The sequence below is a fragment of the Gorilla gorilla genome, chromosome 10, assembly GCF_029281585.2.
Source record: "Gorilla gorilla gorilla isolate KB3781 chromosome 10, NHGRI_mGorGor1-v2.1_pri, whole genome shotgun sequence".
NCBI classification, from domain to species: Eukaryota; Metazoa; Chordata; class Mammalia; order Primates; family Hominidae; genus Gorilla; species Gorilla gorilla.
The window spans coordinates 17,522,757-17,535,048 of record NC_073234.2 but is presented as its reverse complement, the minus strand read 5'-3'; the positions used below and the strand labels follow the sequence as shown (position 1 = coordinate 17,535,048).

At 43.2% G+C, this 12,292-nt stretch overlaps 1 protein-coding gene across 1 annotated transcript in view; it reads left to right on the top strand.

Moving 5' to 3' along the window:
• Positions 1-12,292, top strand: part of CACNA2D4 (calcium voltage-gated channel auxiliary subunit alpha2delta 4) — a 126,237-nt gene that overhangs the window by 22,411 nt on the left and 91,534 nt on the right. The window contains exons 7-12 of the mRNA XM_063693749.1: positions 8,910-8,970; positions 9,606-9,756; positions 9,940-10,014; positions 10,908-10,997; positions 11,103-11,216; positions 11,661-11,739. Coding sequence (XP_063549819.1) covers positions 8,910-8,970; positions 9,606-9,756; positions 9,940-10,014; positions 10,908-10,997; positions 11,103-11,216; positions 11,661-11,739 — 570 coding nt within the window. The remainder of the gene's footprint in view (positions 1-8,909; positions 8,971-9,605; positions 9,757-9,939; positions 10,015-10,907; positions 10,998-11,102; positions 11,217-11,660; positions 11,740-12,292) is intronic.

Below are 12,292 nucleotides of genomic sequence, written 5' to 3'. Positions count from 1 at the left end.
TTCATTGAAAATTAGCTGGCTTGAGGCCAGGCATGGTGGCTCACACTTGTAATCTCATCACTTTAGGAGATCAAGGTGGGAGGATCATGTGAGGCCATGAGTTTGAGGCCAGCCTGAGCAGCATAGTGAGACCCCTATCTTTACAGAAAATTTTAAAATGTAACCATGTGCCATGTGGTAGCACATGGCTATAGTCCTAGCTATTTAGAAGGCTGAGGTGGGAGGATTGCTTGAGCCCAGGAGTTCAAGACTGAAGTGAGTCTTGCACGCCATTGCACTCCAGCCTGGGTGGCAGAGCAAGACCCTACCTCTAAAAACTAATTAATTAAGTAATTAATTTTTAAAAAGAAAATTAGCTGGCTGTAAATATATGGATTTATTTCTGGGTTCTCTATTCTGTTTAATTGGTCTTTGGGTCTGTTTTTATACCAATATCATGCTGTTTGGGTTACTATAGCCTTGAAACACACTTTGAAGTCAGGCAGTGTGATGCCTCCAGCTTTGTTTTTTGTTTTTGTTTATGTTTTTGTTTTTACTCAGGATTGCTTTAGCTATTCTGACTTTTTTTTCCGTTCCATATGAATTTTATGATTTTTTTCTACTCTTGTGAAAAATGGCATTGTTATTTTGATAATCATTGCATTAAATCTGTAGATTGCTTTGGGCAGTATGGTCATTTTAATTATATTAATTATCCCAGTAGATAAACATAAAATCTTTTCATTTGTATCCTCTTCAATTTTTTCATCAGTTTTGTAGCCTTCCTTATGCAGGTCCTTCACCTTCTTGGTTAAATTTATTCCTAGGTACTTTTTTGGTAGTTACTGTAAATGAGATTGCCTTCTTGATTTCTTTCTCAGCTAGTTCATTATTGGTATATAGAAACACTACTGATTTTTGTATATTGATTTTATATCCTGTAACTGTACTGAATGTATTTATCATATCTAAGAGTTTTTTGGTGGAGTCTTTAGGTTTTTCTAGATATAAGATTATGCCATCTGCAAAGAAGAATAGTTTGACTTCCTCTTTTCCAATTTGGATGCTTTTTATTTCTTTCTCTTGCCTGATTGCTCTGGCAAGGACTTAGAATACTATGTTGAATAGGAGTGGTGAAAGTGGGCATCTTTTTTTTGTTCCAGTTCTTAGAAGAAAGGCTTTCAGATTTTCCCCATTCGGTATGATGTTACCTGTGGGTTTGTTATATATGACCTTTATTATGTTGAGGTATTTTCCTTCTATGCCTAGTTTGCTGCGAGTTTCTAATCATGAAGCAATGCTGAATTTTATTAAGTGCTTTTTCTTCATCTATGAAGATGATTATATGGTTATTGTCTTTCATTCTTTTGATGTCATATATTACTTTTATTGATTTGCATATGTTGAACCATCCTTGCATCCCTAGTATAAATCCCACTTGATCATGGCATATTATATTTTTGATGTGCTGTTGGATTTGGCTTGCTAGTATTTTGTTGAAGATTTTTTGCATCTATGGTCATCAGAGATACTGGCCTGTAGTTTTCTTTTGTTGTTGTTGTGTCTTTAGCTGGTTTTGATATTAGAGTAATGCTTGCCTCACAGAACGAGTTAGGGAAAATTCCATCCTCTCCAATATTTTGGAATAACTTGAGGATAATTGGTGTTAGTTCTTTGAAAGTTTGGTACAATTTGGCAGTGAGTCTATCTGGTCCTAGATTTTCCTTTGTTGGGAGGCTTTTTATTACTGGTTCAATTTTATTATGTGTTATTGGTCTGTTCAGGTTTTCTATTTATTTCAGTTCAATCTTGGTAGCTTGTATGTGTCCAGGAATTTATCCATTTCCTCTAGGTTTTCCAGTTTGTCTTAGTGTATAGTTGCTTATAATGGTCTCTATTTATGTGGTATTCATTGTAATGTATCCTTTTTTCATTTCTGATTTTGTTCATTTGGGTCCTCTCTCTTTGTTCTTGGTTAGTCTAGCTAGCAGTTTATTGGTTTTATCTTTTTTAAAAACCAACTTTTCATTTTGTTGATCCTTCATAATTTTTTAGTCTCTAGTTTGTTTGTTTCTGTTCCAGTATTTCTTATTTTTTTCCATTCACTAATTTTAGGTTTGATTTGTTCTTGCTTTTATATTTCCTTGAGGTGTATTATTAGACTGTTATAAATCTTTCTACTATTTGATGTAAGCACTTATTGCTACAAACTGTCCTCTTTATACTGCTTTTACTGTATCCCACAAGTTTTGGTATATTGTTTTTCAATTTTCATTTGTTTCAAGTAAGTTTTAAATTTTCTCCTTAATTTCTTCCTTGACCCATTGGTCATTCAGGTGCATGTTGCTTAATTTTCATGTATTTGAATAGTTTCTAAAATTTCTCTTGTTATTGATTTCTAGTTTTATTCTATTGTAGTCTGAGAAGATACTAAAAATGATTCCAATTATTATTATTATATATTTTTTTGAGATGGAGTTTTGCTCTGTCACCTAGGCTGGAGTGCAGTGGTGTGATCTCTGCTCACTGCATCCTCTGCCTCCTGGGTTTAAGCAATTCTCTGCCTCAGTCTCCCAAGTAGCTGGGATTACAGGCGCCCACCACCATGCGTGGCTAATTTTTTTTGTATTTTTAGTAGAGATGGGGTTTCACCATCTTGGCCAGGCTGATCTTCAACTCCTGACCTCGTGATCCACCCGCCTCAGCCTCCCAAAGTGCCGGGATTAATTTACTGAGACTTGTTTTGTGTCTTAATATATGATCTGTCCTGGAGAATGTTTCATGTGCTGGTGAGAATAATGTGCATTCTGTGGCTGTCAGATAAAGTGTTCTGTACATGCCTAGGTCCATTTAGTCAAATGTGCAGTTTAAATCCAATTTTTTTGGTAATTTTCTGTCTAAATTATCTACATAATGCTGAGAGTGGGGTGTTTACGTTCCAACTATTATTGTATTGGAGTCTGTCTCTCCCTTTAGATCTAATAATATTTGCCACATATATCTGGGTGTTCCAATGTTGGGTGCACATAGGTTTAGAATTGCCATATACTCTTGCTAACTTGATCCCTTTGTCATTATATAATGACCTCCTTCATCTCATTTTTCTGTATCCGTTTTTGACTTAAAGTTTGTTTTATCTAATACAAGTATAGCTACTCCTGTTTGCTTTTGGTTTCTGTTTGCGTGGAATATCTTTTTTCTTCCATTTCATTCTGTATATGTCTTCACAGGTGAGATGAGTTTCTTCTAGGCAGCATATAGTTGGTTCCTTTTTTTTAAAACCATTCAGCTAATCTATACCTTTTAAAGAGAAAGTTTAATGTGTTTACGTTCAAGGTTATTATCAATATGTGAGAGCTATTCCTGTCATTGTATTAATTGATTTCTGGCTATTTTGGGTATCCTTTGTTCTTTTCTTTTTCTCTTATTGTTTATCATTCTGGTTTGGTAGTTTTCTGTAGTGGTAACATTTGAGTCCTTACTCTTCCTTATTTGTGTTTGCTCTGCCAGTGAATTTTATACTTTCATGTGTTTTCATGATGGTAGATATTGTCCTTTCTTTTTCAGGACAATTCAAGAATTTCTTGTAGAGCAAGTCTAGTGGTGATGAATTCCCTCAGCTTTTGCTTATCTGGGAAATACTTTATTTCTCCTTTGTTTATAAGGGATAACTTTGCTGGGTATAGTATCCTTGACTAGCAGTTTTTTTCCTTTTCCAATAAATTTGAATATATCATCTCATTCTCTCCTGATCTGAAAGGTTTCTGCTGAGAAATCCACTGCTAGTCTCATGGAAGTTCCCTTGTAAGCAACTAGACAATTTTCCCTTGCTGTTTTTAGAATTCTCTCTTTGTCCTTAACTTTTTACAGTTTGACTACAATGTACTGTGAAGAAGACCTTTTTGAATTATATCTGTTTGGGGATCTATGAGTTTCCTGTGTCCTGATGTCATAATTGCTTGCTAGACTTGGAAAGTTTCCAGCTAGTATTTTGTGACGTAGACTTTCCATCCTTTTTGTTTCTTTTGCCTTATGGGACACCAAAAATGTGAACATTTGGCCACTTAATGATGTCCTATATGTCACATAGGCTTTGTTTATTCTTTTTTTAAAGAAAATTTTTGTCTGAGTTATTTCAAAAGACCTGTCTTCGAGTTCTGAAATTCTTTCTTCTGCTTGATCTAGTCTATTGTTAACGTTTACAAATGTATTTTGTATTTCATTTAATGAATTCTTCAGTTTCAGAATTTCTGTTTGGTTCTTTGTAATGATATCTATCTTCTTAGCAAATTTCTTATTCATATCCTGAGTTTTTTTTATTTCTTTGCATTGCTTTTCTGTATTCTCTTGTATCTCACTGAGCTTCTTTAATATGATTTTAAATTCATTTTCTGGTATTATATAAATTTTTTTTATTGGAATCTGTTGCTGAAGAATTATTGTGTTCTTTAGAGGTGTCGTATTTCCTTGCTTTTTCATATTTCTTGTGTCCTTACATTGATATCTGTGCATCTGGTGTAATAGTTGCATCTTCCCATTTTTAAAATTTGCTTTTATATGGCAGGACTTTTTCCTAAACCTATATCTATGGTGTTGGTTGGGTAGGACATTTTTACTTTGATCTTAGACACATGCAGTAGTGTAGTCTCAATATAATTTCTTCAGCTATAAACAGCGTCTGTGGTGTCTGTGATTTCCTCAGTGGCTTAGGGTGGCATTGTTAGTGGAGGCTGTGGTGAAGTTTTTCTGGGGACAAGGATGCCAGGTGATCCTGTCCTTGGGCCCCAGTTGTGGCAGTGGGCTGAGCATGCATGTCCTTGGGTCCCAGGGAGGTGTACACTGGCACTGGTGTTAGTGGATCCAGACAGGCAAATTCTTGGGCCTCCAGGTGGCTTGCTCAGGGGACAGTAGTAGTAGTGGTGGGCCAGGCTGTTGGGCAGGCTTTCAGTCCCCAGAGAAGTGGGTGTGGCAAAGGTGATGCAATCGTTAGCAGTGCTGGGGCAACCCTCTGCCTCCAAAGTGGTCTGTGCTGCTCTTGGCAGTGGCTGCAATGAGCTGGGCAGTTCAGTCCCCAGGACAGTGGGTGACATGTAAGGGTGGGTGCAACCTATGGTGGTACCAGGAAGTTGAGTGGCCCTGAACTCAGGACCCTGGGAGAAGTTCTCAGGTGCCAATGGTGGTAGAAAGGGCTGGGCAGTTCCCAGGCCCCAGACAGGATACTGGCACTGGGTGGGGGGAACAGAGAGCCAGGTCAGGTGGACCTGTCCCAATGCCCTCTGCTGGGGCATGCAGACACTGGCTGTGGTAGGCAAGGGTGGGGTGATCCTTTGACCCCTGGTGGAATGCTCAGGTTGGGGCAGCAGTGGCTGTGTGGCAGCCCTGCTATTGGGGAGGGTGAGGTTGCTTTCAGTGGCAGCAGCCAGATGCAGGCGGCTGACGAATGCTTGCTTCACTTGTGTTTCATCCCTGTTGGCAGCAGCCCACAGTGCAATGGCTGTACATGGAGGATTTTGTCTTCAGGGTGCATGAAAATTTGTGGTGATTTCACTGCCAAGGGCAGTGGGGTTATTGCCAATAGCTCACGCTTCAGCCCTGGTGGCAGCATCCAGCCATGGTGGTGGCTGTGGGAAGGAAATGTCAGTGGTTCTCCAGGGATATGAAGATCCAGAAGCTGTTGGGCCCCCAGGCAGGACACAGTCTGGTGGAGTCTGGACTCTTGATACCGTGCTGTGCTGCAGCTGCTTAGGGATCTGGGGGTGTATGAGATCCAGTGTGAGCTCCCTCTCTGGAGCAATGCCCTCACCCAGGCTCCAGGCAGCTCCCTATGTTAGTCTTAAGGCCTACAAGAGTCTAGAGGCTCTCCTGCAGCTAGGATTGCAGGAATCCATGGTGGGAATGTGGACTGCTGGGGGTCTCTCACTTATCCTTTCATTGCATTGAGCAACCTGGAGAGGCTCCCAGCCAATCCTGGCCAAGCAGGGTGACTTGCTTCCGTCTCCTTCCTTGCTTTAGGTGTTTCCTGTCACTTCTCTGTTGAATTCCAATGTTCTCTCTTGGATGATCTATTCGAAGTGTGATTATCTACCTGCTATTTTTGTCCTTCTTTGTGGAGGAGGAAAGTACCAGATGCCTCTAGTCAGCCATCTTGAAGTCTATTGTCTTATTTTTTAAATTTTTACTTGTCCTGGTGTTTTTATATTTTCTTTTTCTCCTTTTTACCTTTTTAAATACTTAACATTTAAAAAATAAATTTCCCCAATATAACTTTTTTTCTCTCTAGCACTTTAGAACTTGTCCCCTTGTTTTTATTCTTTCAGTTATTACCCCTGAAGTCTTATCAGGCATATTTAATACAATAACATTTTAAAATTAAGCTGGGAACCTGGTTTGTACCTATAGTTCCAGCTACTGGCGGAGGGGGCGGCTGAGGCAGGAGATTCCCTTGCCCAGGAGTTCAGGACCATCCTGGGCAATATAGCAGGATCCCATCTCTAAAAATAAAAAATTAAAATTAAGTAATATTTTTGCTCTCTTCTCAGTCAGCAAAGGCCTTTAGAACTTTTGTGCTTCCATCTCTTTATTCTAGACTTCCATTCTATTGTCAATATTTCAAATTTTTCATCCCCACAAATCAGACACACAAGTATTGTTATTTGATATAAACATCACTTACTTGGAATTAATGACTTATTTACCATTTTATTTGTTCACCATTCCCTCATGCATGTCAGGATGTTTTTCCCATATCATTCCCCTTCTTCTTAAAGTAAGTCCTCCAGAAGTTCCTTTACAGTGGGGCCTTCAGTATAAACTGCTTTAGATTGTGTTTATCTACAAATGTTTCCTTTTATCCTCATTCTTGAATGATAGTTTTGCTGACAACGCAATTCTAAATCAATAATTCTATTCTCTCAACATCTTAAAACTGTTTATCCACTGTCTTCTGGCTTTCATTGATGTTGGGAAAATCTACCAGTTTAACTGCTCTTCCTTTGTAGGTGTCGTGGGCTTTCTGGCTGCCTTCGTGGTATTTGTTTATTTATTTATTTGCCTTCGAAGTTCTGCAGTTCCACTACCATGTGTCTATATGTGGATATCTTTTTATTCATGCTGTTTGGGATACACTGTGCTTCCTAGATCTGTGGAATTGGATTTTTAATCAGTTCTAGAATATTTGCCAATATCATCTCTTTAACCATCACCTTTCCTCCATGCTCTCCCTTTTCTCTTTCTGTGACTCCTATCAGATGTGTATTAAACCTTCTCATTCCAGCCTCAGTAGAACTGTGGATACATCCACAAATGTATGCATTTTCTTTTTACCCATGAATAAAGCACTATCCATTTAATTTATTTTTTTCAGCCTATACATTTTTTCATCTCTGAAAGCTTCATATTTGCAAGGCTGTTTCTTCATTCCTGGTCATTTCTTGTATGTTCTTTGTATTATGTGTTCTTCTCATACGTACCTAGTTTGTGTTTGGTATTTGGCCATTCCAACATCTGTAATTCTTGAGAAGCTATATCCAGCTCTTGAGATAGCTCTTGAGTCTGCTGCCTCCCACTAATAGGGGTCTGCTCCTTATGTATTTGGCGATCTTTGCTTGTGAGGCCATGCTGCTTGTCCTATTCAGCGTCCAGCGGGTCTGAGTTGGGAATCCACAAGAAAATTCGCTTGTTTCCATTTGGACTTGAGGGTACCCTCATCCAGGACCTCCAAAGTCCTCTTCGAAGATTTTGGTTAAGAGCCAGTAATCTCAGACTCAGCTTCTCCTCCTCATTGCTGTTCTAAGGATCAAATTCCCCATGACCATGTTGCTGTAAGAATGCGGCCTCAGGAAAGCCCCACCTCCCATGACTGCCGGCAAGACTAGGTCAGACCAGTGGTACTCAAGCTCCCATCACACCACACTCCCATGGCTCTGCTTCCCACCTTCAAGGCTTTGGGTGCTAGCTGACCTCACACATACGCCTCACGCCTGGGGCTCTGTTCTCATTTGTTTGGTTTTGAGAGCATGGTCTCTGACAACCTCTCCTACCTTTGAGATGCCAGCAATGCCTCAAAGGGTGTATGTCATCTGAAGTCTAACCACTGTGGAGTAGGAAGGGCCCTTGGAGCTTCTAGACATTCATAATACTGCTACAATCATTTTGTCTATCCCAATCACAACATATTGCAATTCCACCTGTTATTTTTACTCTTCTTATTTTAAACCCACTATTTCCAATCATAAAGTCTTTTCAAATCGAGATTCTATTGTGGATCATGTCAGTGTTTTCTGTGCATCTATACAAATTTTTTTATTAGGTGGATAGGATAAAAATCTACACCAGCATTCTGCTACTGGGTCAACGCAAGATCTTTCATATCCATTCATTTGTCCTTTCATTCAAGTTACAGACATTTATTAAGCATATACTCTGCTGGGTTCTAGGAATCCCTGACCTCAAAGAGCCTACAGTCATAGAGCCAAATCATTTCTCCCATCCCAGCCAACAGGAAGGATCCTGAGTGCTAATGAGCTTAACACCTAGAGGCAAGTGGGTTAGAAGTAAGAGCACTTGCCTTTTTCAACATTTTGTCCACACTTTGCTGGATGGTAATGGATGTTAAAAGTCACACTTCTCCAAAGCTTCCCCCTCCACTATTTGATATGAGGTTTTGCCTCACAAATGAGTCCCAGGCACCACCCATGTGGACCCACCTGTGAAATTACCCCCAGCTCTGCATCTGGGCAGTTTGGCTGGTAGATGTCCCCTTGCCAACTTGTCTCAGTCTACAGGGCATGTCCCAGTGTTCCCCACCCTGTTCCCTAGCTCCAAAGCTGTTCTGCCCTGGGGATCATGGCCATCCTGGGGGTCCACACCCAGCCAGGGGATCTGGGGTGGCCTCACCAAGCTAGTAAAAGAACGAGTCTTTATTCTCCCAGGTATAAAATGGACACCTGATGAGAATGGAGTCATTACTTTTGACTGCCGAAACCGCGGCTGGTAAGAGCTCATAGGGGAAAGGTTTGCAGCCCGGGTATTTATCTCATAGCTTTCGGGTTTTGCCTCATCCTCCTCTACTTCCGCCCCTTCCCCCACCACCACTCAAGGGCCTTGGGTGTGTAGAACCCTAGCCCGACACAAGAGCAGGAAGAGGGCTAGCATTCCTCCCTTCCCTCTACAATTGCCTTGCTCCAGGACTGATGATGTTTGTCTTTCCCAACCTAAACCTCCTGCCAGGACACTGAGCTGTCTCCACGTCAGCCTTTTGTTAGGCTCTCCTCTCCTTCCACACCCCTTTTTTGGCAAGTTGGTAACAGAATCTGAAGCCCAGCTCTCTCCCTTTCTGCTGCCAGCCCCTCAGGGACCCCGGTTGGTCTAAATCAAAAGGAACAAGCGTTACCTCCAGGGCTCGACCTGGCCTGTTAGGTGGCACATCCCCAACCACTGCCACCCTAGATGGCTTCAGCACTGTGTCAAGTGGTTATGGAACATGTAAAACCTGGCATAGATGGGTTGCCCTGAACTTTGGGTGGGCTCGAGCCAGCATCTGAAGAGAAATAACTGCAGACCCCTTGGTCAGGTATTGGTTCCGGCTTTGGTTTTCCCATCTTGGGCATGTCCCTTTCTTCCTTCAGGTACATTCAAGCTGCTACTTCTCCCAAGGACATAGTGATTTTGGTGGACGTGAGCGGCAGTATGAAGGGGCTGAGGATGACTATTGCCAAGCACACCATCACCACCATCTTGGACACCCTGGGGGAGAATGACTTCGTTAATATCATAGCGGTAAATGTGCCTTCCTGTTCTAGAATAGCTCTCACTTGCTCTAGAAATCATACACAGGTACCAAGGTGACCCACAACCCCTGACCACCCGGTGACCTGCGTGAGTGCCTTTGCTGGGCCTGGACTTTGCAACCTGATGCTGTTTACTCTCCCCCCACCTCCCCTCAACTCACTGCAACCGCAGTACAATGACTACGTCCATTACATCGAGCCGTGTTTTAAAGGGATCCTCGTCCAGGCGGACCGAGACAATCGAGAGGTGAGTGTCCACTGTGGCCTGAGACTTCCAAGCCCCTGCTCTTGTCTGGATGGTGGGCGGTTGTCTCTGTAGACTGTTTCTGTGGCCCCTTTTGCTTATTCCCATGGCACCTGGAATGAGAGCAGAGCACGTTACCCATGCAAACAACCCAGGGAACCGCCCTGTAAACACACTGCTGCTTATCAGAGCAAACAGTGAACAGATAGAGACCTCATAGCAAAGGGAACCTTCCTTATTCAGGACTGGTTTTTCACCCTGTGGATTATATAGGACTCAATTTCCCCTTTTGCCTCCCACCTGGGCCTTTCCATTATGTCAGTTTTCATGAGAAGCTTCCCCGAAAGGAGGACAAATTTAAACTTCATTGAGTGTCATCCTTTCCTCTGGTAAAAGACCAAGGAGGAGAGGACATGGCAATAATTTTTTAAAGAGAGCTTTTGCACATCATAGATTCCTCCCTCTGTGTTGGAGGAGTTGGGGTTTGAGTTCCTCTTGAAGCCGGGCCTCTGCCCTTGGCACCTCCACACTTTCTGCTGTGAAGTGCGCACCCCTGGGCTGCGGGCTGCGGGCTGTGGTCTGGGAGCCGAGGTTACCCTGCCTCCATCCCAGAACTGTCCTCCCCCTGTACTCAGCTTCACACTTGGCATTTCCCACCAATAGTGGCCATGGATGTGTACCAAGTCATTTCCCCTCTCTCAGTTTATCTTGGGGACATTTGAGAAACACCTATTGTAGAGGACCAGTCCATGAACTTAGCTGCATCATGGAGACACAGGCCCTGAAATCATGTCCTTCTGGATGGCCCTAAACAGCCTCCTAAATTAACACCAAACATGAAGCTCCACTGGCCCACTCAACCCCCTGATGCTTCTCTAATATCTCACCCATGGCAGCATTTCAAACTGCTGGTGGAGGAGTTGATGGTCAAAGGTGTGGGGGTCGTGGACCAAGCCCTGAGAGAAGCCTTCCAGATCCTGAAGCAGGTGCCCACTGTAATGAGGCCTGGGAGGGGAGGACTGGGAGGAAGGCGACAGGTGGAGGGGGGCGGGCTTGGCCTGTGGTCATGGGCACTCCTCTTCCCTACACAGTTCCAAGAGGCCAAGCAAGGAAGCCTCTGCAACCAGGCCATCATGCTCATCAGCGACGGCGCCGTGGAGGACTACGAGCCGGTGTTTGAGAAGTATAACTGGCCAGACTGTAAGGTGACCCTCCCACGGGTGTCCAGGGAGAAAAAAGCTTCTCCTGCTGCCATGGATGGGATCACCAGCAGGGCCCCTAAAAGGATGGCCCCCATTCAAATCTGCTTTCCTATTAGAGCCATTCTTGCTTTCAGATGCATTTTAATTGAGTGTTCCAAAATTATGGCTACCCGAGACACAGAGGCCTGATGTAGGAGGTTTGGGGTAAGGGACCAGAATATGGTTTGGGGACATCAGAACTGCCAGGCTGTAAATCTCAGCCTTGCACCTACCCGCAGTCCCCATGGCCCTGGGTGAATTGTGTTGCTGCCTGGGCCTTGGGGTGAAATTGGAGAACCCGAAGACTGAGAAGCACGGGGCCCAACATCTAAGACTCATATAAACAATGTTAACATTACTTATGGCCGGGAATTTTGCTGCTGAGTGCCTCTGTGTCTTGTGGGTTAGGTCCGAGTTTTCACTTACCTCATTGGGAGAGAAGTGTCTTTTGCTGACCGCATGAAGTGGATTGCATGCAACAACAAAGGTGAGTGCCGGGCCAGCAGGTGCCTTCCCACCTGCACCTGAGCACAGGGGACAGGGTTACCCAGCCCTGGAGGTGCTGAGCACGGGCTTCCCCATGGGCCCCTAAGAGGAGCAGTGCTATGTCAAGAACAGCAGCCTCAGTCCCTCCTTCGTATTTGGAAAAAGCAAGGTGAGACAATGTCAGCTCTGTCTCCATCCTGCCCCCATTCTTTCTTTCGGCAAAGTAAGCCATGGACTCTGGTTCTGCTCCCAGACAAAAAGCAGAGGGTCACTGTTTTCTCTGGAATAATGTTTTGTGTGTGAATGGTCCTCATCTATCTCTGACCAGACCCCATTGATTCAACAAAAATTCACTGAGCATCCACTATGCACCTGGCCCCATTTCCAGGCACCGGGGGACCAAGAGGGATCAGGATGGACTCAGGGTCGGTCTACCTCTCGGTATTGTCCAGCAGGGAGACATACGAGTAAACCACCACCCACGATACAGCCTGAAATGTGCTTTGATGGTGGAGAGACACAGACTGTTCAGGGTGCCGGGGGCCATGGGGGAG